Source organism: Periophthalmus magnuspinnatus, chromosome 8 (genome assembly GCF_009829125.3).
Source record: "Periophthalmus magnuspinnatus isolate fPerMag1 chromosome 8, fPerMag1.2.pri, whole genome shotgun sequence".
NCBI lineage: Eukaryota > Metazoa > Chordata > Actinopteri > Gobiiformes > Gobiidae > Periophthalmus > Periophthalmus magnuspinnatus.
The window spans coordinates 23,721,156-23,748,611 of record NC_047133.1 but is presented as its reverse complement, the minus strand read 5'-3'; the positions used below and the strand labels follow the sequence as shown (position 1 = coordinate 23,748,611).

Genomic DNA, 27,456 nt, shown 5'->3' with positions numbered 1-27,456 from the left:
GTCACAAACAACAAGCTTGACAACAATCCACAATTTTCAAGTTGTACCTATTGCCAAAACCGCTTACATTTTCCAGCCATTCTAGATAAATCAGCAGTGGTATGAAGCTATCAAGTGGGTGAGTTTCATTTATTATTCATAATCATCGAACAGCACATAACTCAATTGGACATTGGACTCAGAGCACTCACAGCTTAGGAGAGGATGGCTGTAAAGGTACGGACTTTCTTCTCCTGTGTAATGCATGCAATAGATAAAAACATAATAATAATATGGCCAAAATACTTTTTTTTTAATTGTAGAGTTGCTTTAGTTGCTTTTAAATTGTTGAGCTAGCGGTTCTACTGTTTGGTGTTAGTCTATATACAGATTTTTTTTTCCACTGACGTGTTGTGATGTTCGTATCTTTTCTTTTTTTTCCATATGGTGCTACAGCGATGATTCCACCCGGGAGTAATTACTTATGAAAGAAACCTTTAAAAAAGGTAAATTTAACATTAGTGTATTTGAAATTTTACATTTAATTTCAGCATTATTTCAACATTTGTACTCTAGAATTTCAGTCAAAAAGATTTTTTTTACCAGTGTAAATATTTTATTAAGAAAATTGGTTGTACAAACAGAGAACAGCAGGACAGACCTGAGCTGAACCTGTATACTTCCACATTATGATTGTGGTCAAAGTGCATAACAGTATTGGATTACTACTGACCTGGAAAACTGTATAACGTCTCTCTAAGAGGGCACACATATATCACAGCGTAAATGATGAATGGGCTACATACTCAAACTGAAAATGCTATTTCAATGCGTGCAGTTACCAAAGACAGCAACTATTTTGGTGACTTAGTGGCATTTTCCTTTAGATTTCTTTAAACAAGTTCATAGAATATTTACAAATCCAATATAAGAGCAATGTTGAGGTTAAAAAAAAACCAAAAAAAACTAAATTATAACTCCAAAGTGCACTTTGTACATCTGTGCTTACTGGAGCACATTTCGACTGTTGTCATGAATTTGAGAATCAAGCCACACAACACTCTGAGATAACACACTAAAATAATCTTTCAGATATTTGCCAGATCCTTCAAAACCCTTTATTCTATCGGTCCCTCAAAAACTCAGAGAAAGGAGAATTTGTTCCTGTGAGACCAAATACAGCTCTGTTCAACCCTCAAGAACATAATATTAATTTGTGTGTCTAGTCTATAGTTTAACTGAGCATATATTATGACCCAAGCCTAATGCAAGCAAATAAAGAACAAAGAATTATTCACTATGCATTGCTGTGTGTGCTTTTAATAAAGCTATGGACTTATTCTTATTAAAAAAAAAAATTAATAAAAACTGAAGACCAAAATCCCAAGTATCAAATAAGATATTTGCTGAATTTCCTGGTTACTAACTATATTATGAGCACTAACAGGTGCCACCATTAAATAACAGTCTGCTCTCTGTGCTCATAAAGTTTGAGCAAGGTCTATGCATGAGAACATTATACATTTACTAACTTGTGATTTTATGTAGACAGCTCTGACCATGAGAACCCCCTCCATATGATGACCACATCCCCCCTCCTGAGCTTCAGGATGAACTCCTCTGTCCTGCCTGGTGCTCTGTCCAACAGCAGCTCCACATCCCTTCGACCCCCAGGTTTAGGAATGTCCTTTTTTACCATGACCTTTGGAGTCATTTCCAATCTCACCGCACTGGCAATCCTGTTCAAATCTCGTGTCCGGTTTCGCCGCCAATCTAAAACACCATTCTTGATATTAACAGTCGCCTTACTAATTGCTGATCTTGGAGGTCATTTGATCCCAGGATCCTTTGCAATGTCACTACATATCAACAACATGTATCAACCAAAACCAGAAATGCCCAATGAGACTTTATGTCAGATTTTTGGGGCCAGTATGGTGTTTTTTGGCCTGGCTTCATTGCTGCTGGGTTGTGGAATGGCAGTGGAACGTGTTGTTGCGATTTGCTTCCCATTTTTCCATGCTGCCACTATCACTAAAGGTCACGCGCGAAGACTTGTCCTATCATTGTATTTTCTTGCACTTTCAATTGCTATTTTGCCTTTATTTATTGGAAGGTACATCGCTCAACACCCAGGAACTTGGTGTTTTTTACCAATTCAATTCCCTCATTCGAGACGGGATAGAAGCATGGCATTGGTCTTTTCATGTCTTGGGATTACAGCTCTCACATTTTCACTTCTCTGCAACATCCTGAGTGGTTTGGTATTGCTGCGGGCCAGGAGGAAAGCCCAATATGTGAACACAAAGTCAGATAGTACTTGTGCAAGACGACCTTCAACGGCCTCGTCAACTTCTGTATTTTGTTCTCTGGATGTTGAGATGATGGTGCAACTGGCAGTACTTACAGTGATGTCCTGTGTGTGCTGGGGTCCATTCCTGGTAAATCTTCTCATGATTTCTGCAGAATATAATTATGTCTTAAAAAAAAAAAAAAAAGATTTTCTTATTTTGTGTGTTTTTTATGTTTAGGTTCATATTTTGGTGCTGCAGTCCAATCAGAGCTCAGTAGGTTTACCTGAGGGCCCTGACAGGTTTCTTCTGCTGGGATTACGCATGGCCTCCTGGAACCAAATCCTGGAACCGTGGGTTTACATCCTGCTGAGGAGAACCGTACTGTTCAAAATCTGTAGACGAACACTCAATAACTTTAACTACTCACGGAGGGAGACGTTTGTATTGCAATAAACATCCATTTGCTACTGTGAGAATGAATTCGGTTGATGCATTTTGGCTTTAACTGTGTTTTATCAAAAGAGATCGAAGCCAACTAGTCAAGTGAAAAGTTTTAGCGGATTTCAGGACTTATTTGTAGTCCGTACCCGGCTCCTCTGTGAATCACCTGCAACCATTCCTGCAACTCAGCCATAGCCATTGGGCGACGGAAATCAATGGCCAATCAAAATTAAGCACAGGATGACGAGCACCTACATCGACCAATCAGGAGCCTGTCTAGGTTGATTCTCCCCCGGCTTGGGCGGGGCTTCTCACGCAATGACCCTATTCAACATGGAGTACAGAAAATAGAAACGGTCGATTCAATGCTTTCTCTAGCTTCTATTTTAGTTTTTTTTACACCTTTTTGTTAGTCGTTTTTTTGATTATCATTCTCAAATCGTATGTATCAACTTTTATACGCCTGGCATTATTTAACACCGCTGAACGCTAAAGGATAAGCTAGCGGACTGTTGTAAACGGTGGGAACTATAGTGACACTACCTCAAACTTTTGAAAAAACCTAAAATTCATCCATCGTGTGTACTTTCACTATTTTTTCAACATACAGACGAGGGCACAAACATCGAAAATTGCTACAAAAGTTAGCATCGGGTTATCGGGTGAAAGGTGACGGCGTTTATAAACTGTGGTAAGGTAAAGGTAAGTTGTGTGCAGTGTATGAATGTAAATGTGCACGGGCTAAATAACGTCACTGTCTGATTGTTTTTACTGAGGAATAACGCGGGTATAATGGTGTGGCTTGTACCCATTGAAGCTGTGGAGAAGGGTTTAAATGAGGCCAGCCCTGTCTTAAAAGCCTGTCTTTCTCTGTGTTTCATGCTGACAGAATGCACAATGCGGCGAGTGTCTCGGCCTCTCTGGGATCCCTGGGACTGCTGCGGTTCTTCGGGGTGTCCTGGTCCTGGAGTCTGGCAGCAGGCCTCGGGGTGTACTTGGGAACAAAGAGCTGGAAATACTTCTACATCGCAGCCCGCACAGTCCGAAGAGATCTAAAGTAAGCTCAAATGTGTTCAATGAGTTCAAATGAATGAAAGGGGGAGGGATGGGGATACACGGAAAGTGTAATACCAAGCGGTCCAGTGCACCAGGGGACTTCTCTTATAGGTGCAGCATCTAACTTTTCTGGTGCCTTTTTGTCTCCATGAAGATGGTCTTGATTTGTCTGTAATGTTCCACTGTATGGTACTAAAGTCTCCATGGAGAGACACAGGTGGCACGACCTCCACATTACTAGCCAGATCTGTGAAGAGGTGACATTGTTTTTCACGGTATTTTTTTTAACATCTGTAATTAAGTAAATGTCAGACACATAAGTTGAAATGCATATTGCGGAAGATTCCAAGCAAGGCAATAATATCTCCATGGAGGCAAGCACATAGCAACAGCAACAGGCCCTACCACAATTAATTAGTTAGGTTGATTATGAAGTATCAAGTTTTTCAACATTCTTCTTAACTCTACTTGACTGTTGTGCAGACTGCAAGTCTTCCCAGTATAAAAAATAAGAAATGTTTGAACTGAGAACTGTTGACAAACTGCACTGTGGTAGGTCATTGATGTTGAACAGTATTATTTAACAAATACACTTTATATTTGTTATAGAACCAAGTAAAAAGTTAAATTTGAAGCTTCATTTTCTGACCAAAAATGTCTTTATAAACTATTTACATAAAAGTTAACTAAGTTATCTTGATCTAACACTTTTTGTGATTCTCATCAGTGGCCTATATGTGCTGGTGAGAGTGAAGTTGGCTCTGTGGCGTTACATGAGAAACGGAAGCAACGTTCTTTCCATTTTTGCTGAGACGGTAAAGCGGCACCCAAACAAACCTGCACTGATCTATGAAGCCACTGGGGAGGCGTGGACCTTTACACAGCTAGATGAGCTGTCTAATGCAGTGGCCCACTGGGCTCAGGACCAAGGCTGGGTGTCTGGAGATGTGGTGGCCCTGTTCATGGAGAGCAGGCCGCTGCAGGTGGCTCTATGGCTGGGCTTGGCCAAAGTCGGTGTTGAAGCTGCACTGATCAACTTTAACCTTCGACAAGATTCACTCCTACACTGCCTCGGAGTGTCAGGCTCTCGGGCTATTGTCTTTGGAGCTGAACTCGCTGATGGTAAGAATCTACCCCCCTAAACTCAACATAAAGTGTGTTTATTGGCCACATTTTATGTCTCTGTACTTGAAACAACAGCCATCCAGGATGTGAGTGCTGCTCTTAACCCGTCTATGGTACGGTTTTGCTCTGGAGAGCTCAATGCTGTTCAGCTGACGGGCCTTAAAGCACAACCTCTGGAGCCACTTTTACTGTCTGCAGCCAGACACTCTCCATCACCCTGTCATCCTCGAAAAGGCATGAATGGTAAGTGCTTACTCATATCCTAGCTGTAACTTAAAATAAAGTTATATATGCTCACAGAGCAATAACTCTTTGTTGTAGTAGTTTCTCTAAAGATGCAATGCAGTGATTAATGCATTACTCCACAGATCGACTGTTTTACATTTACACATCAGGCACCACAGGACTGCCAAAGGCTGCTATTGTGGTTCACAGTCGGTACGTATTTTCCCACAGAAACCCATAGAATAAATTGTATTCCAAACATTATTTCTGTCACAACAGTTACTACAGGATTGCTGCTTTTGGGTATTTTGCTTTTCGCATGCGCCCTGATGATATAATCTATGACTGTCTGCCTCTCTACCACTCGGCAGGTATGCAATCTAAACCTCCTTGTCACTGTGAAGTGCTTTTGCCCTTGTATAACCTTATTTATTTCAGGTAACATAGTCGGAGTTGGACAGTGTCTGATCAATGGCCTTACCGTAGTTGTGAAGAGGAAATTCTCTGCCAGCCGCTTTTGGGATGATTGCATTAAGTACAACTGCACTGTGAGTTCCAAGAATATTTGCTTTAATTAGCAAATTTCTGTTTTATTACAAAAAGATGAGGAATAGTAATTACAATGCTCTACACATACAGATTGTCCAGTATATTGGAGAAATCTGTCGCTACCTCCTATCTCAGCCAGTGCAGCCATCAGAGAAGAGGCACAAGGTTCGTCTGGCTGTGGGGAATGGCCTTCGCCCCAGCGTTTGGGAAGCTTTTACGGAGCGCTTTGGGGTCAAACAGATTGGAGAGTTCTATGGAGCAACTGAGTGCAACTGTAGCATCGCCAACATGGACGGCAAGGTCATTAGTTTTTTTTAAACTGGAACAACAAATTGGTGTGAGTTACGAGTGTAATATTACCTGTCCTTTTAGGTTGGAGCATGTGGATTCAACAGTCGCATTCTACCATTTGTGTACCCCATACGTTTGGTGAAAATAGATGAAGACACAATGGAGCTGGTGCGCGACAGCCGAGGCCTCTGTGTGCCCTGTCAGCCTGGTAATGCTCTCCTCCTTTGTTCAGTGAAAATCTTTTAAAACTCACCTAAACAGGGGTGTGTGTGTCACAGGTGAGCCAGGTCTTCTGGTTGGTCGAATCAATCAGAAGGACCCTTTACGACGATTTGATGGCTATGCTAACCCAGAAGCTACAAAGAAAAAAATTGCTCATAATGTCTTCAAGAAAAATGACACAGCCTATTTATCAGGTTTTATAATTACATTTCATTTGTATCATGATAAAAAAGCCTATAACAACTACTTTGTTTAATCATCATTCTGTACTGCCTCTACAGGCGATGTGCTGGTCATGGATGACTTTGGCTACATGTACTTTCGGGACCGTGGCGGAGACACATTTCGGTGGAAAGGAGAAAATGTGTCCACCACTGAAGTGGAGGGCATTCTGAGCAGCCTTCTGAGTCAAACAGATGTCGCTGTCTATGGGGTCACGGTGCCAGGTCAGCCATACATCTGTTGATAGTTACTTGTACCTGTACATTTGTTTTGTTTTATATTAAATTTTTGTGTCCAGGTGTTGAAGGTAAAGCAGGCATGGCTGCAATAGCAGACACCACAGGGAGCTTTGACCCAAACAGTTTCATGCAAAAAGTCCAGAAAGCTCTTCCTTCCTATTCCCGGCCGGTGTTCCTACGCCTGTCTCCCCAGGTGGACACCACAGGTAATATAATTCACACTGAGCAAGCAAAAACTTTACATTTATACTCTTTGACCTTACTTTGTCTTTTTGTAGGTACATTTAAAATCCAGAAAACAAGGCTGCAGCGAGAAGGATATGACCCACGGCACACAACTGACCAGATCTATTTTTTAAACTCCAGAGCTGCGCGGTATGAGGTTGTTGATGAACAGTTGTACAATGCCATAACGGAAGGAAATGTTTCTTTATAACAGGAGAGTGTGTAAGACAGACACGTGGTGCCTTGTCTGGACAGTTGCACAGGCAACATCCACATTTTGGCATTAGTTAGTTTGGCTCCTCCTCTGGTCTAGTTGTAAACTGTAAACCATTCAGGGGAGAGAGATATGCAGGCATGGTCAGAATGCTGTTACAAACGTAATGTTTAACACTGTAACACAAATGAAAATATTCAAGGGCATTAGCCCTGTCCTAATTTCTCTGGATAACTAAATAACTTTTAAAAGTTGTGATTGATTTATACCATATGAATAGGACTGAAAATAGGATGCATTATTCAATAATGTAGTTCGTTTTGTAAAGGACAAACGTCACAGGGTTACAGTTACTTGAGTTTTGCCTGAGCACACAATATAATACCAGATCAATTCAGCAGGTTCAGGAAATGTGTCTCTATGCAGCTATGAGGTTATTGTTACTGTAAGAGCCAGAATAACATGTAGTACAATGAGACTACTCCATCAAACACTAACCATAGACCTAATTCATTTGATGTTTCCTTTGTGGATATTTGCAAACACAATCTGTTACAATTTGTGCCTTAAGTGCAATAAAAAAACATTTTATTCCACATTCACATTGCCATGTGAATGCAGAACCATGAACATTGAGTCACATATTGTGGCTTATTCTGTGTCATAATACATGTACGGTAGTATTCAGTTTTGAGGATCCTTACATTTGTTAATCCTTCAGAGTAAATTTGATACCTAATTGTTATTAAACCCCTAAAACTCCTGTTTGTTTCTTGTCATTTATAAAATATACAAGACAGTGGCACATTTGTTTTTAGATTTATTTTTTGTACTTATTTCATGTGTCTGTTGACAGTAAAATCCTTGAAGGGAGTATTTTCAGAGGATGTTCTTTGCAGGCAGTGCAGAAGTAGGGGAACACACTGGAGGCGATGATATCTTTAAAGGTGTAAAGAGGTGTTCTCTCTCCCGGGTCATAAAACACCACCTTGCTGCGGTCCATGTCTACAACTATTCGAATGACCTCTGGCTTCTTGGTCATGGTTAACGGTTCCCAGGGTGCAGTGCAGGCCTTGTGCTCTCCGTTGCGAAACCTAATGGTCCAGAATCCTTCGGCTGGTGTCAGGACATGCTTACCCTTTCTGTTGATTGAGTCGCTGGCCACGCCCACCACCCAGTAGGTGTTGTCCTTCACCTCCACGTCCCAGTTGTGGCGCCCAGAGGATAAGCTCTCAGCACCCAACAACTCAGCACTGATGTCAAAGCGTTCTGGATTGTCGGGCAGCTTAAAAATCTGTGTGGAGTTCTGGACAACTGTGAGGTCCTCTGACAGGATAAAACAGCTGGCAGCAGTGTTGGGGTCAAGAATCACAGGATCTAAGGGGTAAAAGAAATTGTTACTGGTATAAAAACTTAATAATTCTGAAATGTTTATGACATTTATATTATTATTATTATATTATTTGGTGTAGCAAATTACAATGTTTAATTATACGCTTCATCTTTTCCCATATTTTGAATTTCAAAGAGCCCAAGTGCTTGCCAACATCAATGAGAGACCCAGAGATCGCATGTGGATCTAGAGTAGTTCTCCAGGTCCTGTAAAGTTATTAAACAGTTAATTGATCATTCAGACATGGAAAACTTTATCATCATGAATTTAGTTTTAGTTACCTTTTGATCGTTTCTTTGTAGTTCTAAAGCAATATCGGGGAAAAATGTATAATTACTTACAGTATTCACATAACAACCAATTCTACATTATAATTGCATAATAGTAAATGCAGTAGCCTACCTGAAGAAATGGGATGTCTTTAGCTGTCATTTCCTGCTCCACTATTTTGATCGTGTTCGAAAGCGATGCTATTTCATTGTTGATATCTTCAATGTTCTGAGTAATCATTTCATTCTTTTGCTCTTTCTCTGTTTTTAGGGCCTGAATTCGTACATCCTCCTGCTCTTTGAGAAACTTGTGGAGTGCCTCAAACTCTTCTTTGATTTGTGTTTCAGTGTGTTCAGCCTGGTTCTACAAAGACAAGAAGGATGATCGATACCACCTGTCAACATAGGTTCAATCTCAAACTCCATTGTACCTTGACATGCTCAACCATCTCTTCGCACACAGTTTTGGCCTTTCTGAAAACTTTCAACTTCTCTTTCAAAGGTATGAGTGCTGTCCTCAGTTCCTCCTATAAAAAAGCAGACAGAAAATCAACACATATAATGTTAATGTAGCTCAGTCAACCCAATGTCTATTCAGCTGTCACATTCCCTTCAAAGGCCCATAAAGGCATGTGCATTACAGGGAAATAGGAGCACAAACATCTAAAGGAGCATTTGATATCTTGGTTGTGCAAACAAATACAGCTTGTGTGTTGAGTTCAGACAGGGATACAATATGCCACCAGTAGGTTTGTGATGTTCAGTTCAAGGTTTCTCCATATAAAATGACAGCAGTAGAATTAATGTGACACCAAAGTAGGGCTCCAGTTTCAGACCCCCGGAGACCAACGCAATGACAACCCTAAAATATAAATCTATTTTTAGAGGTAATAAACAGTGGCATACATCTACACACATACCTGAATCAACATATGGATTACTGGTTGTATAGGAATGTCTGTGTTGTATATGTGTTCATAACTTGGCACTTGTTGTAAAGCTGCCTAATACAAAAGTCATGATTTTCTATGACTTTCAAGTGATATAGATATAGAGCATTTTCACTTCTTGGATTTCAAATACCACTGTGACCAGAGCTGTTCATTCAAAGACATACCTGGACTTACACTTTCAAGCCTTATACAGAAGGTTAGTAAATCAATTCAAGTGAACAGGAAATTAATACTGTGACTGTTTTATGACTGGCACATGATTCTCATATGTCCAAAATGAAAGTGTGACATACCATGGTGCCAAACTCAGTAACTAACTTCTCTGACCTACCTTACAGTCGTGAGCTCCTTCCTCGGTGGCATAGAGCTTGTGTCCAGCATGAGCAGCAGATTTCCCACAAAGGCCACAAATAGGCTGCAGGTCCTCCACACAGAACAGGCTGAGTTTCTCCCCATGCTCTTTACATGCATTTGGATCACCTTGTCGCCTGTCGTCCTTAAGCCTCTCGCAGGCCTTTTCCAAAACACTGCTCACCACCATCTGATCCATAGAGGAGCGGCGCCAACACAGTGGACAGTAGTGTGAATCCCTTCCGCCTTGGCTCTCAAAGCTGTTCTTCAGGCACACTTTACAGAATCTGTGTGTGCAAGTGAGCACTACCGGCTGACTGAGAATGAGTCCGCAAACAGTACAGCAAAGGTCGTCCTCCTGATAGGCACGCCTAGTAGCCATTCTTTAGAATTCTCCAAGGGGGCTTCGCAGTGTCATCCCACTCAGTTCCCTCCCCTCCCATGTGTCTGACAAGCTACCTCATCTTAACCCCAGCTTTAAGTGTTAATGCCACCACTCCCAAAGGCATATCCCCTGTTATGCACTGCTGACTTGAGCATGCACATTGCACATTCACAAATAAACACTTCTACATAACAATGAAATAAGCTTTGAGATGTATGTAGGGCCATATCAGATCTGAAAAGTGACAAAAATAAAACAGGTGAGACATTTGTCCCCCACTCTCTTTTGTCTGACCCTATGCCATGGCCGGCCCTATGATATTTGAGAAGAGTGTTGAAGCGACCTGTCACTCCGTAATTAAAGCATTTACACAGAAACAATATCCCACATAAGACCCGGCGTCAGGGCAAAAATAGAAGAATTTTACTTGGACTCAAGCCATGTGGGTGAACAATAGATGCGTTAGTTCCATTGTTTTATTTTTAGGTTTAAAATAGTTTACCATTTTAATTCTGGCTGAGTGAAATAATAATTATACATACACTAATATAGTACCACATGATTTTATTTTTGCTGAATCCACTTTCATAATTCTGGATTTATAAAGATTCATTATCACTTACTTAAAATACCTGTATTAATCCACACTAAGCTGACCTTACTTAGACTTTTAATTCTGGGTGCTACTCCGTGCAACACCAAAAATAGGATGAGACGGAATACTAGGGGAATATGATCCTGCCCTCAGAAAAAATGAACCTCTGCTGCTTCAGCCTTTCCATCAGATCTGCCCTGCATTACATACAACTTGGATTTGCTGTTTGTGTTAGATCCAATGGGAGTTTAATTTCTAGCTTATCTAAATTTAACTTGCTTTGCACCTCAACAACAGCAGTAAATAAGTTATAACCAAAAGCTTCACTTCGCTCAACATCATAAAAGGCCGTGCCCTACCAAATCAGTGCACATATTGCTCATGTGCCAAGAGTAAATTTGATTTGTGCCCTTGTCAGTGTCAACAGCCATTACAGTCAGCCGACCCTGAGTCAACAGTAACTTCCTCACAAACAAATAATTGGCCAGTGTTTGATTATGTGTGTTTGCAATCTATGTTTTGAATTTTTTTTTTTCTTTTCAAAGCACGTCTGTGGCACTGGTTGCACCTGTCCATATGAATGCCCATACATCACCCAGACAGACCAAATACAAAGATAATGAGCTGGCTTCTGTGCATGCTTTACTGAGCCAGTGAGCCGTAAGAAATGTGATGTATTTGAGTGTGTCCAAATGTATTTTTGTTGCAACAGTCCGGAGGTTTTAGGTCTATTCTAGAAACAAAAGGCTTAAAATATGAATGACATTTGAAACATGACCAGGTGTACTTATGCTTACCTTATGGTCCTTGAATGCCTCTTTTATAAGGAACACAGTGTGACCCATGTGGAGGCTGGTGGAGCGGCAGGCATAGCACAAAGGCTCCAGCTCAGTTACACACAGCAGAGACAATCTCTCAGCATGAACCAGGCATGGTTTATGGGGAAGTCCATAGTTATCTTTAAAACAGAGGGGGCATTCTTTGGTGCCATATTCAATCCAAAACAGCTCCAAACAATAGTTGCAAAAGCTACGTTCACAGCAGATGCAGCTCAGGACAAGTGGAGCCAAAAAGATTTCCCCACAAACAGCGCAAAAAGACTCCTCTACATCTTCGTATGGTACATCGGCCTCCATCTGTGAAACTCAATGCAGCTCTGATGGTCTCCCCAGTTTGAGACATGCATGTGTACACTATGTACTATGTGTTCAAAAGCAGGGAGAGGGTCAGATGATCATATGACCATACCATCAACCATTAAAACAGAAGCACAGAAGAGCATCAAAATGAGCACATGCAAATTCACAAAAAAATATCTAATTTAGTCTATGACCAGCCCTTCCTTTCAGCAGCTCCTGTTTCCAAATGTGTTATAGTTTGTTCACAAATTTAACACATACAGCTCATGATTAAACAGTATCAACCAAGCTGTGAAAATATAGAGACCCCTTAAGACTATGTAATACTTGTTCAACAAAATGAATACATTTCATTGATTCAAAATAAAAAAAACAGGATCATTGAAGTCACAGTTGATTACACTTTACACTTTATTAGGTTTTAAGAACAATGACAGTGCAAATAATCTCCTGAATGTAACATTATTACACCAAAAAATATCTACTTAAACTAAAGAATGTGAAAGAAAAGAAGTGAAAAGGAAATCAAATGCCAAATGTAGCTGCACCACATTTAAATGTAACACATAGTTGAAACAGCATCTGATTTTAAATAAGGCAATGAGCATGTGGTTAGGTCAGCTGGTCATACCATGACAATACTGTGACAGTGACTCATGCTTTAAGAAATAGGCTGATGCTCAATTGTGTGATCAGTTCAAATAATGTGAAATTGTAAAAAAAAAACATGAGGGAATTTAATGTGCACAGTGTGCTACATGGCAAACACATTAATTATGTATATTAATATTAAAGAGATACCTTCATAATTGAAATTTAACATGACACACTTTATAAGACAATCTGTAAATATACAGTGAAGATTTGGTTTTATTAGAATTCAATAATTACAATACACTTTCCACACTGGAATGTTTGGGGGGGGTTTTTTCCCTTCAGATTGGCATATACATTTAAATAATCTTTCTGTCAGAGTGCTCATTGGCCCGCCCTGAGCGCTGGTGTCTGACTTCCAGGTGTTTGCTCTGGACGCGGTCGAAATGCTGCAGTAGCTCGTCAATCTGAATATGGGAAGTACGTTTGGATGCCACCTGCTGTTTCGAGTCCATGTACTTGGATTTATCCACAGTGCGCATCAGCTCCGGGTTTGGGACACACCTCAAGCGATGGGACAGAAGCTGGAAGGCCTGACTTTGAGGCAGCAACATCAGCAGACCATACAGAGCCTTTATCAGATATGGATTATTCTCCACATCCAACAGTTGAAGACGCAAGTAGGTAAAGATGGGGCTTTCTATGAGCTGCACAAGTTTGTCCACCTCCATCAGAAAGTCTACAGTCACTTCCAGATCTCCAAATTTCTGAATAAGATCATAGGCGTGTTCGTAATTTTGCGTGAGGAAACAAAGTGATACAGTGGCAACAGGGTTGTGGCACCAGGATCGGTACAGGCAGCAGAACAAAGTGCAGCTCTCTGGGGTACGCAAGTCCTTGAGCTGATTCCTCAACTGAAAGAGCTCAGCAGAAGTGAGCAGGATGGTGTTCAGGGTTTGGACCATGGTGGAGGCAAATTTGAGGTCTTCTTCTTTGAGCAATATATCAGCCATCGAGTGAAAGATGTTCTCTGCATGAAGTAACAAGCAGAGCTGTCTGATGATAAAAGCTCCTCGGTTTTCCAGTAGTTTCCTTTCTAAACTGAAGCGTTTGAGCAGGTTGATCATGAACTTGTAAAAATAGGAATTCATACTTGGAGTAGAAGGGGATGAATCAATTGTTTTGGCACTTGGGTGCTGTCCGGACTTGTCAGGAACCTTTAACTCCAGTTTGTTGTCAGTGTTGTCACATGACCCTGCCAGATCTGTTTGCCCTGCAGGAGATGAGGCAATCTCAGCCAAAACTTCCAGGTCTTTTAAAATGACCTCATCAGACTCATCAGAGAGGGTTTTGAGGAGCATAGGGAAAAGACTGTCAGTGTGACGAAACATTTTGCGAGGCGTTTTGATGTACAGGTGGTACAACCATTTTAGAACGGCTATACGTGTCATCATGCCGGTGGAGGAGTCATGGAGGTGGCGGTCAAGCACTTGAACAATACCATCCAGGTCAAGGGTCACCTGAGTTCGGTCTGTGCTAGCCGGGGTAAAGAAGCTAATGTTGCTAAAACCAACAGACTCCTGTGAGGCATTTAACATGTCACTCCCATCTGACTGCACTTTGGGCTCCTCTCGAGATGGTGAATGTGGGCTTTCACTTTTCACCTCTTCTTCCTCATCATCGTCATCTTCAGGGGTCACAAGTTTCATCAGACTGTGGTTACAAGAACTGGCAGCTTCTTTTGTGTTCTTCTTTCTGTCGTCGTATGAGAGACAAGGCAATACTGCAGTCAGAATACCAGAGGAGTAAGGGAGCATTATTCGACCTGCCAACTGGATGAACTCTCTCATCCAGGTCATAGCAGTCAGCTGAATTAGGTCATTGGTAAGTTTGCTCTCATCTGCGACCTGGCAGTGGATGACAAGGATGTTGGCCATTTCTGCAAACTTCACACTGGAGGGGGTCTTTTTAATCTCCTTGAGAAATTCCCCCAACACCACCTCACATGTCCGACGAATCTCTTTGCTATTGTCTCCTAAAATCTGGAACAGGCCATCCAGGATTTCAGGAAGGTAATCAAGAAGGTGAATGTCTGGCACACACTCCAAGACTTGAATCCAGGAAATTATAAATTGTCTGGCATATTGATTGTTTGAGTAGATTCTCTCTCTGAGCAGTGGGACAAACGCCACGAGATCAAACTTGTTACTTTCTGTCACTATATCTTTAAGCAGTCGGTCCAGTAGCTCTGATCCACTTTTCACGTTAGGATCTGGGTCCGCTGCAAGTTTACTCAGACCATCAAAAAGCAGGTTGAAGTGAGGGAGTACAGCTCCTCGGGCAACTTTGACAATATTATAGAGAGCCTCACATGCATAGTAACGTAGACGACTATCAGAGTCATTGAAACACGTGAGTACAGGCTCGATGAGTTCCTTCAGATACAGTCCCGAGTCCTTACCGAGGGCTATGGAGCAGGCTGCAAGTCCAATGAGACCCCCTTTGCGGCTGTGGGGGTGCTGGGAAAGCGCAAATTCCGAGGCCAGGATCTGTATGACATGTCTTATCTGAGTAGAGTTGTTCTGAGCCACAAACTCCCGCACCAGTTTCTCTATTTCCAAAGCGGCTACCTTCCTTTTCTCGTACAGTTTGTCATTTAGCGCTCTCACAATATTGGGCGTCAAAGGCGAAAAGTCCTTCTCCGTATTCATTCTGACTGCGCCAAACGTACCCAATCTGGTGTACTTTTAGTTTCGGTAATCTGCAATAAGACAGGCAGCATTTAAGTGTATAGAAAGAAGAAAACACTGCGTTTGTATTAGCAAAATGAAACGCTTCCCGTAATACAGTGCAGCTGACCGGCTACTTCCGCCGGAAATACGTCACGTTTGCTACATTTATTTGTTCCCCACTTTGTGTATAGCATCGTTAGCACCGTGCACAACATCACTGTGACTGAGTGCTACAAGTGTTATTTTTAACAGGTTGTGTCTCATATGTGCAAGAGAAAATAGTCCACTCTGCTTTTGAAATGGCGACTCGTCTTCCAATTCACTCACAGCTTTCTACAATAATGGAGACCATGGCAAAAACTGTACTTAGTCAGGTCTGCAAACTCGTCGATGAAGATACCGCTGAGCTCCGACTCGAGTGCTCTCGTCTCCTTTTCGCCAATTCTGCTTTGTCAGAAAAAGTGAACAATTTGCAATGTGAGCTGACTGTAGTGAAAACCAATGCCTCTAAGTCGAGAAAAAGTCACCGGACTGTGGGAGTGCAGACAATCAGCAACAAGGGAGGGGGCCATCATGGTACTTTCATAGTTCTCGCATTCTACAACTTAATAGTATCGATTATTTTAACTTAGGTTTATCTCTCGTTTTAGATACTAGCCAGCCGACAATAGAGAAGATCTTTGGTAAGGACTGGTGTAAAGATCTTTGGAAAGACAGGGATCCGTCTGCGCTGGATAAAGTGACAGACTCCATAAACGAAACATGTGATGAGGTGAAAAAGCATTGTATTGTTTACTTTGTTTGAGGTTGAATGAACACTTTAACCATCAATTAACTCTAGTTTTTCGACGGATAATAGTTTAACATGACCATTAGTGTAAAACTGATGGAACAATTGTAACTCCGTATTTTAATGAATAAGAACATTGTTATAAAGACACAGTGGGAAGTCACATTGAAGCACTGCAATAGATAAATCAATTAAATTATTATTCACAATTTACATTATTTTAAACAGTCTAACAAGCTAATGTTTTTTGTTTTGTTTTTGTTTGTTTTTTTTTCTTTTTAGACTAATACTATAAAGAATCATGGTGATGATGAGAAAAAGAAAGATTGCACAGTGGCATCCAGCAGCTTTCAACCAAATACACATGAAGATAAAGGTGAGATTGAAACATGCATTTACAGTATAAGGCTAGAATGAGCTCTTTGAACTTGTGTGCATGTTTGCAGGAGATGATGGCAAAGACCTGGCCACTGAGGCGGACCAAAAATCCAAACAGGAAGGTGCACATCTGTGCACTGTCCATCAGAATGAAAAAAGTTCCGATAGTTTGGAAGACAATCCCATGCAACTGGAAGAATCTAACAACACAGATGACATTAGCACATATACCATTCCCATTGAGGATGATGAGGAGGACGATGATGTACAGTTTGTGCATGAGAGTCAACAGGGACCTAGCCAAAGCATTCCTACAAACTCTGATGATGCTGACGATCTGGACGACCTTGATACATTTGATAACTTTGACTTTGTTGGCACAGTGATGGATTCAAGCCAAAGCAGTTTTACATGTCATATTTGTAACCGTTCATTCTTCCATAAGGGCACGCTTACACATCACATGAAATCCCACAAGTCAAACTTCTGCCATATTTGTAAGCAGGAGTTTCCTCAGGGGCAGCTGGACACTCACGTGTGCGTTCCTCCTGTTGCATCACACAAAGTCAGTAAGTCCTGTGAACTGTGTGGAAAAGTGTTTGCCAACCCCTCTGCCCTGAGGATCCATTATGTGGTGCACACTGGTGAGAAGCCCTACAGATGCAGCATTTGTGGCAAAGGGTTCACACAGAAAGGGAATCTAAAGTGTCACCTACGCATCCACTCCGGGGAGCGGCCTTTCCAATGCATGTGGTGTGGCAAGACATTTACACAGAAAGTCAACCTAAATCACCATTTAATGTCTCACAGAAATCAAAACTCTGCTGAAGAAAGCAGCAATGATGAATTGCATATATTAAGGACACCTCAGTGACTGAAGGTTAACTGAAAATGAATGTATATGGTAGACTTGTTTTAGTTGAGGAGAAATACTACAAATAACCATGTAGCAAAATGTCCTGTCATTTGTGAGTTTTTATTGTCGTGTTGCATCTTGTGTACATATAAAACATAACCAAATAAACCATTTATATATCAATGAACCTTAGATTGTTTATTTGTTTATTGTAAAGGGGAGCGTACGGTGGAGAACACACAAATTTCAATTTGTGGTTAGCATGCAGGAAAAGGGCCAATCCTGCCATCTACACATCAGTGTGGAAAGACTTAAATTAATCTTTTAGGAAATGGCATTATAGAAACATGAACACAGTATTATTAGCAATTGAACTGAAATGTAAAGAAATAAACACATACCAAAAAAATTACAAAAATATATGCATGGCTTGTTTGCACATGCTAAAACTCTGCTTGGTTGCTTTGAACAAAAACGTGAATAAAATTTGTCAGTATGATTTTTTTCACTGACGTGCTGCTACTTTCTGCTCTGTTGCATTTTAGAATGAGGTATGAATTGTAAGTTGTGATGTTGGAGGTAGTTTATGCTAAATCTGTGCAAATGGAGTATCTGTCCAAAATATTTTAAAGATAAAATACAGTACATACCTATTAAAGGCATACTATGAACGGCATTAATGAGGTTATGAGGTTATTACAGTGAAAGTGTCATTTTGGTCTGTCCTGCATGCCTTCAACTCAAGCCAAATGTATGGCCTGGTGTAGTAAACATTTCATTTGGCTTTCAATCTCATTTTGTACATATTTGAATGTAAATGTAATATCTACGCAGTGCGTTTCTGAGGTGAGCTCTGGGTTTACCTGGTTTAACAGTGAGACCATAAGCTTTATGGGGTCAGTGAATACACTGATGGTGATTGAGCCCATACTTATAAGCATAACTTTTCCCACAGTCCACACAGCTGTACGGCCTCTCCCCTGTGTGGGTGCGTAGATGGATGTTCAGAGAACTTTTCTGAGAGAAACTTTTGCCACAGTCTGGACAGCTGTATGGTCTCTCACCTGAGTGCACGCGCTGGTGCAGCTTAAGGTATGTTTTCTGAGCAAAACGTTTCCCACACACTGTACAGTTAAATGGTTTTTCACCTGAGTGCCTTCTAATATGAACTTTTAAACTGCTCAAATAATTAAATATTCGGCCACAAAACAAACACTCAAATCGTTTGTTGGGTTTGATGGCTTTTGGCTGAAAGGTCTCATCTTTGGCTGTATTCATGTCTATGTTGTGTGTGTAAGCAGATACTGTGGGAACATTAGCGGTGGAAACTAGATTGTTCATTGTAGCTTCTTCTATGAGGTTTTCTGTGGTCAGAGCTGGCTGAGTGCATTGCTGGCTTGTATTGTGACTTTCAGTCATGAACTGGAAGTTGTTGAGCTCATTTTGGAGCTGCTGCTCAACAGACCGATGAAGCATGTTGTTTTCAAAAATCCCAGCACCTGTAAGGCCATGAAACCAAGGTTATGTCACTTAAAAGGGTAGCAAACAAAAACGGTTGCGTTACTTACCAGTTCGTGTTTCTGGTAGTGGCATATGATGTCCAATGGGGTGATCATCGTAGCTCTCCTCTTTGACAAATATAAGCTCTGGGTCTCTATCAATCAAATCTATAGTCTATATAAAGAGAATGCATTAAAAGGACCGTCTACGTGAACATATATTTTATGAACATGCCCCTTACCTGTGCCTGAAGACTTGTCATAGCAGCAGCATCAACAGTCCCTTTTTCCCGAGGTAAGGCTTTATCCTCTCTCCATAGGTCCATGCACCAGTCCTTTCCAAACACTCCCTCAATCTCCGGAGACTGGTGTGGCTGATCTAAATTATGACATTTCATTTTAAACCAGAATTAAGAAACATGGCTAAAATTAAAATCTACCAAATATGGCCATAGTACAGCCACGCTATTGTTCAGTGCACTGAGTACATGAGGGCCTAATATAAAGAGCTCTGTCTGTGACTCCATCTGTGCTGTCTGACCTGCGGGATGCCGGGGGGCCATACTGTTGCCATGCAGGGGGTAGGTGTGTGCCTCTTTAGCCGCTCTCAGCTGGACCTCCAGTGAGTAGCACCTCTTCTTCAGCGCCTCATTTTCAGTCTTGTGCAGAGATATCTCGGTGTGAAGGACAGCGGAACACTCATCGGCGAGGTTGCTTATTTCCACAAACGCCGCTTTAGTTAGCTTTTCCCAGATTGCCGCTAACTGCGTGCGGAAACTTCGACTCGTGCTATTGCACATCATCTTCTCGACAGTTAGCCTAGCGATCCAAATTATAGGAAGATTGCCTCCGCTCAGACGTCGAATCTAAATAAATTATCAGCGCCCACTGTGCCGAAAGGGATTGTGGGGGAAATATGAGTTGCGTTGTGACCGATTTTGTCAGCAGGGGGCGTTGTTGCTCATTATTGTCGCCATGTCACAGAAGCAGCGCTCATGTTTTTACCTGGATCAGTATAGATACCGTCTTAACAAGTAATAGGTGTATTTTAATGTAGTAAACAAATAAATGCAGCTTGGGGTCAAAGGTAAGATCATGTATAAAAAGGCCATTTAGTTTACTTTTTTTCTGTAAATCATGCCAACCAACAAGCACTGAGCAGAGAATCATTCTGATGGGTGAAGCCATCAGCATACTCCACTCCTTCAATCAAAGAGGGCCTCCTTTGGCACATTGGACACAGTTTATTGCGCACTTGAGAAGCTCTCATCCAAATTATGAGGTTCCAGCGTTGTCCGGAGGAAATGGGCAGGGCCCCGTGCATGTGCTGGCCCCTGTGCAGGAGGCCCTCAGCCACTCTGTGTTCAACCTCTACACATTCGGATTCACTGAGAGGAACCTGCAGAGGACACCAATACTGTGTGAATGTGCAAAATAAAAAGAACATGCGATATGCGATGCATAATTTCGACATACCTGCCTCATATTGCCAAAATAAAGGTTGCCTTCTGTAAAGGCTTTACCCAAAGAAACATTGAGAGTGATTTCAGCATTATCATAATGATAACTCAATTCAAGATCCTCATGCATGTCATATTTAACCACAAAGGCCTTTTGGCTGTTCAGACAGTGTCCTCCCCAGTCTGGGTACAGGAGGGAGGTGATTGGATGCAGGTATTGCTCACGAAGAGGAGTGATGAAACCCAGGTCAAAACCGAGTTCATTCAGGAGGATCTGTGTTGAGGGAATTGACATTCAGGCATAGTATCACTAGTATTCTTTTACCATTGCTTGTAATTAGAACAGTTTCAGTGCATTGCAATGCATTGCACAAATTACCCCATAGTGGTTCATAGTGTTGGGTCTTCCTTTGGGTGCTGCAGACTGCTCAAAGTGCTCCAGCTCCTCAAGCAGCTCTTCACAAAAATGTTTCTCAAATACAGGGAAACGATAAATCCTTTGACCTTTGAACAAATTTTGCTATTTTTATTTGGAAATGCTTTCTGTATCCAAAACAACAACCATGTTCACAATGATCTTTAGGTTATAAATTAATTATAATTGCCTTTCCTTTGGCCTATCTATTAATTAGTATACAGGGAGACATTCCATCTGTGCCACACTAAGTTTTACTTTGCCCATACCTGGCACTTCATCTAAAAGTTCCAATAAGCCCTCTTGGCTTGCATTGGTGCCTCGGCAGTACTCCACTATGTGCTTGAATTTTTGTGCAAGGAAAGACTCCTGTGAGATGAAATGAAGATTTTAGGATTTATGCTTTCTAGTACTAATCATACAAGCAGTGATACCTGGAGGTAATAAACATGAGGGTGCAGAGGTTGGTAAATGTCTTTTATAGCAGCAGCTCGTTCAGCAGAAGTTACTCCTAAACTCTTTCGTCTGTCCACTTCTTTAGAGATCTGAAAGAAACAAGAAACAATAATAATTTCTAATTTTTAACTAATCATACAAATCTGAAGTCTGTTTTCCTAAAATAAGACAAGACAAATGTCTATCAATCTATAAGCCTGTTCACATCAGCCAGAAATGTGTGAATATGCTGTAATATATACTATACTATACATTGCTTATGGTCTCTACTTGGGGTGACCAGACCTCCCAATTTTCCTAGAACAGTCTGCAGTCAACTCTGTGTTCCATGTCCCGGTTTTACACAAGATGTATCCCAGGTGTCCCTATTTTTGACCAATTTGATATCTGCCAACAGTAAAGACTGTCACTTGTTTAGCCAAAATAAAGTAAAACATGTTTGAAAATGAGCAAGGCAAAAAAAATAAAAAATAAAAAGAATAATTGCACTCAGTTGCACCGTCTGAAGTCAGATTATATACCAACTAGTAAGTAAATCATGAATAAGTCATGAATGGAATGAGTGCAAAATAATATTCATAATAACACCCTTAATCACATTTTTTTAATTACCAACCTTATGTTACCAACTAGCACAACCTTGGGGTGCCCCAGTTTTTTATTTTTAAAATCTGGTCATCCAGTCCCTACTACTAGACATACCTTAACCAGGACATCTTCAAACTGTTTCTCTGTCACACACCCCAAGCTCTGGAGCACCTGTAAAAAACAAACAGTTGAACTACATGCATTAAGTGTATTTATTATTTTTGTATTGTATTATTGTTATTTGTTTATTTTACAAACAAGCCAATTCATCAAAAGCTCATTGGTTTCCTTAAATACACTACATATATTTCCTACTAACACGTACAGGACCGTAGTCCAGTCTGAACTGCTGCTCCGACACAAAACGAACATGGACCTTGTACTCGTCCAGAAAAATATTGTCAGTGGTAAAGCACGCACAGTAATAAAATTTCCTCTTCTCCTTTTCACTATTCATTTCTGCAGTTTACGATAAACTGACAGAAAACGAGAAGAAAACACGCAACTACAAACTCAACAAACGCCAAGTAGTATGTTTGTTTACAATTTACACTACCGGTTTGGGCTCTTCAAAGTAAATTACTTTTTTTTTGGTAATATTATTTTTTGCGATTAATCTAAGTACGCTGTACTGTAGATACACTATCTATGTTACTTTTACTGAAAAAAATACAATGCAATTTAAAAAGAGCACACACTGTAATACTCTGATATTTCTAATTATTTTATTTTGCAGCATTAACGGAAACGACACTGTTCAACCTCCTGCACTGCCACCTGGTGGTTGTAAAACATAATCGAAGATACTAAAATGGCATATTTTCATTCTGTACAGTTTTTGAGCAAGGTTATATTTTTCAGTGCTATTTTGTACCTTTAAGACAAAAACATACAATGCAACAGGAAAATGTTCACACAACTTTTATTATTTACATGTATTTACAAACAAAAAAAAAGTCCTAAGTTGTCCTATTGATAAATGAGCCACTGAAAGTTGTTGCTGAATCATTTCCATAAATGTGCAAAGAAGTGTCTAAATGAACTGCGAGGTGTTTCTTCAGATTACAGTTTTTGGTAAATCCTTTTCCACATTTGATACACACAAATGGCTTCTCTCCTGTGTGTGTGCGCTGGTGCATGTCCAGAGTGCACTTCTGGATGAACCCTTTGCCACAGATGGGACACCCGTACGGCTTCTCTCCTGTGTGCGTGCGTTGGTGTGTGTACAAGTGGCCTTTTTGTGCATACTTTTTACCACACAGTGTGCACCTAAATGGTTTCTCTCCCGTGTGGCTCCTCTGGTGGATTTCAAGCTGACTGAAACATCTGAAGTTCTTGCCACACTGCAAACAGCTGAACCTTTTGGTCGAGGAGTTTCTCAGGTTATGAACCTTTACATTCCTACCTGGGATATTGCTGGGAGGAACTGCATTTCGAGATTTTTCATTTTCCAGGTTGGTGCAGGCAGAAGAGAGCTGTAAATTCCACACACTTTCACTTCCAACTTGAGGTGTCTGATTGTTTACTTTAATAATGTTCTCAGTAAAGAGGGGAGACTGGCGATTTGCAGCAAGTCTGACAGGTCGGGGGCACTGAGCTACATCTGAGCTCACCTGTATATCCACAACCACAGGCTTTCCTAAATGAAGCAAACACATTGTTACTGTTTAAGTCAGTTTTAAACAACATTTTCTGCATTGTGCCACTACTCTGTTTTCACCTGTGCTTCTCTCATCAGAGATTCCACACTCTACATCTGATGGCTCCTCCTTGATGACAATTAGTTCAGGCTGTTCCGTCACTGGGTTTTGAGTCTGCCAAGAACACAACCATTCATAGTATTAGAGATATACTATCCAATGATGATCAGAAATAATCATTTTACCTACAGACTGAGAATGCTCTGTCTTTTGCTGCAGGTTGGTGTCTTCGGTGGAGGAGGTGATGGTCTCTCTTGGACTCTCCTCAGGATTTGGTGAACTGTAAACAAATACAGATACCATAACTATCAGAAACTATTACTGATATGTCTTAATTGTTTGGGTGCGGGGTGTATAAGCCTATTCATGCAGTTGGTTCACCTGTTTATAGCAGGTTTTGTCCTGTCAGGCTGCACCACCAGTCCCCTGTCCGACGCGCCTCTTACCATTACTGCCGAGGACTCCTGTCTATTACTCTGCGCCATATAAAGTAGTTTCTCCATCAGCTGCAATTTCTCTGTGAGTGAGGCGATTTCATTCCGTCCCCGGTTTATTTCTATTTTAAGCATCTTGGACTCGATCTCCACCAGTTTGCTTATCTCCAGCACAGCAGTTTTGGATAACGCGTCCATGATCGAAGAAAGCTGATTCTGAAAGGAGAAAACCGCCGACATGATGTGTAATGGGCTAAAAAAAAACACTTTAACCAAACTAGAGCGCTGGTAAAAGCTCTGATTTAGCAGCAGCAATGATCACAATTTCTGCAAAAGCAAATTCATGCAATATGAGCCTCTGTATTTTTAACCCGCGACTTCCACATGTCGGCCAGGAGGAGGCATTGCGTCGCTCTTCAACAAAAATAAATTAGTGAATTGTAAAATAAAAATATAATAAATACTTCCAATTCAAAGGTAATTTACATAATTTTGTCATGTAATTTTGTCCGTAATCACTGGTCACTCTGGAATAAACATTTCTTCAGTAGCGTCACGCACTGTGGAAAATGTTGTGATTGGTTGTCGTTTCAGGAAGTGCAAATAGGATTAACTTAGCCGACTAATAATTGCACTGGAAAAGCACATGAAACTCCAAACAAGATTTTAAGGTAATTTAATAGACGTGCTGTTGATACTATGAATTTAGAAATGTCACTGCACTTATTTTATTTAATCATGATTTGAATGTGTTTGTTATTTATGACCTAAACTTATTTTACATAGATAACAGACTTGCACACAGTAGTCACCTCACTTCACTTGTGTCAACACTTCCTCCTCATTGCTCCATCGTCTCTGTTCATCCTGTCACAGTGCTCAGTGACAATGGCAGGCAGAAGAGTGGTCGTTTTTCCGTCCTCCGCAGAGCTCGGTCCGGCGCTGGCCAGCCTGGTAATGTCCCGGGCAGAGAAGGCCATCTCGTCCCGGGGCAGGTTCACCCTGGGCCTGTCCGGAGCGAGCCTTGTGTCCTTGTTGAGCAAAGAGCTGCTCGCTCTGCCTCAGTTGGACTGCAGCAAGTGGCTCTTTGCCTTTTGTGACGAGAGACTGGTTCCCTTTGATGACCCAGAGAGCACCTGTGGCCTGTACGAGGTGGGTCAGAACAACTGGACTGAAATGTTATGCCATTTCATTTTAAACTGAAAGTAAGCTAAGCTCTTTATTGTTTCAGAAATCCCTTTTCTCTAAGGCCAACATTGCAGATGGTGGCGTGTTGAAGATAGATCCATCTCTACCTGTGGCTGAGTGTGCTGAGGATTATGGCAGGAAGCTTAAAGATGTACGAGGAAATGAAAACTCTAACCACCAGTCCATGTAGTGCCTTTGTACTCATATGTCATTATTATATGTCTTATTGAATCCCACAGGCCTTTCCGGGAGAGATCATCCCAGTGTTTGACTTGTTACTGCTCGGTATGGGACCTGATGGACACACATGTTCCCTCTTCCCAGATCACCCTCTTTTAGGGGTAAAGACAAAGTGCAAATGCAACACTTAATGTTTCTGTGAGAATTTTCTTGTTTTGGACTTGATTTATGTTTTACTAACTGCCTAGTTAAGTGTTTGACTAGGCAGTTTGTAAGTCATTTACTTACTGAGCTGAATCTGCATATCCCCGGCTCTTTCTCTGAGCTTTTTAAAATTATACATTATACAAAGTAAAGACTTTACATAGTGAAGGTCAACCCCTAACATCATAAACCACAATACATGATCTACACATCCATGTAACAGTGTAACAACACCAGGGTAACATCCACATGTTATTGTTCTATAAAGAATTAATAATGAATTAATTATGTAAATTTACAATTAAAACACACACTTGCTAGTCTTTTCTTATTACATTCAAATCAAATTTATCCAGTGGGTTGTATTGCATTGTATTTTCCGTTAAAGGCTATGGTTAATTAAATTCTAAGTAATACAAAGTTCTTATATTAAAAAACATATTTTTTATGTAGTCATGTACTCATTTTGTCAACATCTTGACCCAACCTACATTTTGCTTTCATTTAAGGCTTTCATTTCCCACTCACAGATTTTTATTTTTTCTTTCAAAACTTACTTCTTGCGTGTGGTTCAAGTCTATAAATGCTTCACACATGTTAAACGACAGAGCATCTCAAATTTGCCAACAGTTCTGTAAAATATAGAAACATGGTTGTTTCACTGTAAGAATATGAAGCATGTTATTCAGTCATATGTTTGACTGTGACCTACTAATCAGGGCAAAGTGGGAGTTAGGGCTTTGAAGTGGTCTCTTGTCCCCTATTTTACAAATGTATATTTTCTGTAGACTGCAAGACACTCCCTTGAGTACGTATAGATTTTTATAGACCCAGTCAAACCTTGTGGCTGTTGAATGCCAGTGCTTGTTACACATAATTCTCATGGAATACTGTTACAGGGTAGTTGTTGTTTGTGGCTCTTGCATTTGGTGACTGTACTCATTAAATGTGATAGATGGTGAGTTTTGGTTTTATCTTATTTTAGGAAACTGAAAAGATTGTGGCCCCCATCAGTGACTCTCCCAAACCACCACCACAGCGAGTAACTATGACCTTTCCAATTGTGAATGCTGCTCACTGTGCAGCTTTTGTATCCACTGGAGGGAACAAAGCACCCATTTTAAAGGTAAGTGAGAACAGTAAATGTTATGTATGCCATAACATTAAAACTCATCACATCCATTGGAAAAAAAAATGATTGAAGCCTAAAAATTAAAACTGTAGCCATGTTCTTACAGGAAGTGCTGGAGGGTAGAGAGGGTCCTGCACTGCCAGCAGCTCGTGTTGTCCCAGAGAATGGAGAGCTGTTTTGGCTTGTCGATGACCCGGCTGCGGCCTCTTTAACTTTACAAGTGGAAAGACCTGGTTCAGGGGCCAAACTATAGCACTAATAGCAGGCCATAACTGACTCTAGACTTGGGAACTGTAAGCTTAAGGCACTGACATTCCTCTTCTGTAAAATAGATAAATAATGTTACAACGTAAGAAAATTGTGATGTTTGTAATTTTTTAAAATATCATTAAAAGTATTCAACGCATTTACTACTGAGTTACATTTTCTATCTTGTTGCCATACTATAAAATAATAACTAGTGTCTATGCCCCATTTTATTACTCTTATTTGTTTTCATTTTTGACAGCTCTAAGGCCTAATATGTACATAAAAATAAGATTAAATACATTCATAAAAATGTCCATTTAAGTTGTGGATTTTATTTTCTGTAAATTCAAGTGTAATTTCAATCTACTTCCATATGGCCTTTTGTCCGTGTGTATTATATATTTCTGTGAATATAAGAACAGAACGTGCTCATG

General features: G+C 40.7%; 9 protein-coding genes across 13 annotated transcripts; 4 read left to right on the top strand and 5 right to left on the bottom strand.

Moving 5' to 3' along the window:
- Window positions 1–174: 174 nt before the first annotated feature.
- ptger1c (prostaglandin E receptor 1c (subtype EP1)) lies at window positions 175–2,730 on the top strand. 3 transcript variants are annotated; one of them, XM_033971266.2, is made up of 4 exons: window positions 175–216; window positions 436–485; window positions 1,528–2,420; window positions 2,511–2,730. In XM_033971266.2, the coding sequence occupies exons 2-4, from the start codon at window positions 464–466 to the stop codon at window positions 2,724–2,726; spliced, it is 1,131 nt and encodes a 376-aa protein (XP_033827157.1). In that variant the 5' UTR covers window positions 175–216; window positions 436–463; the 3' UTR covers window positions 2,727–2,730. The 3 variants fall into 3 exon arrangements, with proteins under 3 accessions (XP_033827157.1, XP_055079427.1, XP_055079428.1); XM_055223452.1 differs by lacking the exon at window positions 436–485 and having other exon boundaries at window positions 204–216; XM_055223453.1 differs by lacking the exon at window positions 175–216 and having other exon boundaries at window positions 434–485; window positions 1,532–2,420.
- Window positions 2,731–3,040: 310 nt separating this feature from the next.
- Window positions 3,041–7,844, top strand: slc27a1a (solute carrier family 27 member 1a). 2 transcript variants are annotated; one of them, XM_055223449.1, is made up of 14 exons: window positions 3,041–3,235; window positions 3,325–3,416; window positions 3,604–3,771; window positions 4,498–4,892; window positions 4,971–5,138; window positions 5,264–5,333; window positions 5,400–5,491; window positions 5,559–5,668; window positions 5,760–5,969; window positions 6,042–6,168; window positions 6,239–6,376; window positions 6,464–6,628; window positions 6,703–6,849; window positions 6,922–7,844. In XM_055223449.1, exons 3-14 carry the CDS (start codon window positions 3,605–3,607, stop codon window positions 7,077–7,079), a joined length of 1,947 nt encoding a protein of 648 aa, XP_055079424.1. In that variant the 5' UTR covers window positions 3,041–3,235; window positions 3,325–3,416; window position 3,604; the 3' UTR covers window positions 7,080–7,844. The 2 variants fall into 2 exon arrangements, with proteins under 2 accessions (XP_055079424.1, XP_033826668.1); XM_033970777.2 differs by lacking the exon at window positions 3,041–3,235 and having other exon boundaries at window positions 3,410–3,771.
- Window positions 7,845–7,889: 45 nt separating this feature from the next.
- On the bottom strand, window positions 7,890–10,526 carry trim35-13 (tripartite motif containing 35-13). Its single transcript, XM_033970780.2, has 6 exons — window positions 10,029–10,526; window positions 9,176–9,271; window positions 8,878–9,108; window positions 8,757–8,779; window positions 8,563–8,681; window positions 7,890–8,459 (listed from the first exon to the last, which is right to left on the bottom strand). The coding sequence occupies exons 1-6, from the start codon at window positions 10,428–10,430 to the stop codon at window positions 7,921–7,923; spliced, it is 1,410 nt and encodes a 469-aa protein (XP_033826671.1). The 5' UTR covers window positions 10,431–10,526; the 3' UTR covers window positions 7,890–7,920.
- Window positions 10,527–12,561: 2,035 nt separating this feature from the next.
- On the bottom strand, window positions 12,562–15,649 carry vac14 (vac14 homolog (S. cerevisiae)). Its single transcript, XM_033970807.2, has one exon. It carries the CDS (start codon window positions 15,470–15,472, stop codon window positions 13,121–13,123), a length of 2,352 nt encoding a protein of 783 aa, XP_033826698.1. The 5' UTR covers window positions 15,473–15,649; the 3' UTR covers window positions 12,562–13,120.
- A 24-nt stretch (window positions 15,650–15,673) lies between these two features.
- Window positions 15,674–17,709, top strand: LOC117375369 (myoneurin-like). Its single transcript, XM_033971667.2, has 4 exons — window positions 15,674–16,069; window positions 16,144–16,265; window positions 16,566–16,659; window positions 16,730–17,709. The coding sequence occupies exons 1-4, from the start codon at window positions 15,793–15,795 to the stop codon at window positions 17,533–17,535; spliced, it is 1,299 nt and encodes a 432-aa protein (XP_033827558.1). The 5' UTR covers window positions 15,674–15,792; the 3' UTR covers window positions 17,536–17,709.
- Window positions 17,589–19,950, bottom strand: si:dkey-210j14.3 (zinc finger protein OZF). The gene is made up of 4 exons (XM_033970646.2): window positions 19,558–19,950; window positions 19,259–19,395; window positions 19,086–19,191; window positions 17,589–19,016 (listed from the first exon to the last, which is right to left on the bottom strand). The coding sequence occupies exons 1-4, from the start codon at window positions 19,817–19,819 to the stop codon at window positions 18,415–18,417; spliced, it is 1,107 nt and encodes a 368-aa protein (XP_033826537.1). The 5' UTR covers window positions 19,820–19,950; the 3' UTR covers window positions 17,589–18,414.
- A 160-nt stretch (window positions 19,951–20,110) lies between these two features.
- Window positions 20,111–22,481, bottom strand: ogfod2 (2-oxoglutarate and iron-dependent oxygenase domain containing 2). The gene is made up of 7 exons (XM_033970647.2): window positions 22,261–22,481; window positions 22,050–22,106; window positions 21,326–21,436; window positions 21,161–21,260; window positions 20,856–20,980; window positions 20,493–20,750; window positions 20,111–20,415 (listed from the first exon to the last, which is right to left on the bottom strand). The coding sequence occupies exons 1-7, from the start codon at window positions 22,390–22,392 to the stop codon at window positions 20,152–20,154; spliced, it is 1,047 nt and encodes a 348-aa protein (XP_033826538.1). The 5' UTR covers window positions 22,393–22,481; the 3' UTR covers window positions 20,111–20,151.
- Window positions 22,482–22,840: 359 nt separating this feature from the next.
- On the bottom strand, window positions 22,841–24,447 carry LOC117374504 (zinc finger protein 239-like). Of its 2 annotated transcripts, none has more exons than XM_033970645.2 (4): window positions 24,017–24,447; window positions 23,825–23,915; window positions 23,656–23,749; window positions 22,841–23,574 (listed from the first exon to the last, which is right to left on the bottom strand). In XM_033970645.2, exons 1-4 carry the CDS (start codon window positions 24,307–24,309, stop codon window positions 22,895–22,897), a joined length of 1,158 nt encoding a protein of 385 aa, XP_033826536.1. In that variant the 5' UTR covers window positions 24,310–24,447; the 3' UTR covers window positions 22,841–22,894. The 2 variants fall into 2 exon arrangements, with proteins under 2 accessions (XP_033826536.1, XP_055079426.1); XM_055223451.1 differs by having other exon boundaries at window positions 22,851–23,569; window positions 23,642–23,749.
- A 221-nt stretch (window positions 24,448–24,668) lies between these two features.
- Window positions 24,669–27,200, top strand: pgls (6-phosphogluconolactonase). The gene is made up of 6 exons (XM_033970649.2): window positions 24,669–24,740; window positions 24,946–25,221; window positions 25,301–25,408; window positions 25,497–25,598; window positions 26,627–26,767; window positions 26,880–27,200. The coding sequence occupies exons 2-6, from the start codon at window positions 24,958–24,960 to the stop codon at window positions 27,024–27,026; spliced, it is 762 nt and encodes a 253-aa protein (XP_033826540.1). The 5' UTR covers window positions 24,669–24,740; window positions 24,946–24,957; the 3' UTR covers window positions 27,027–27,200.
- The last annotated feature ends 256 nt before the right edge of the window (window positions 27,201–27,456 follow it).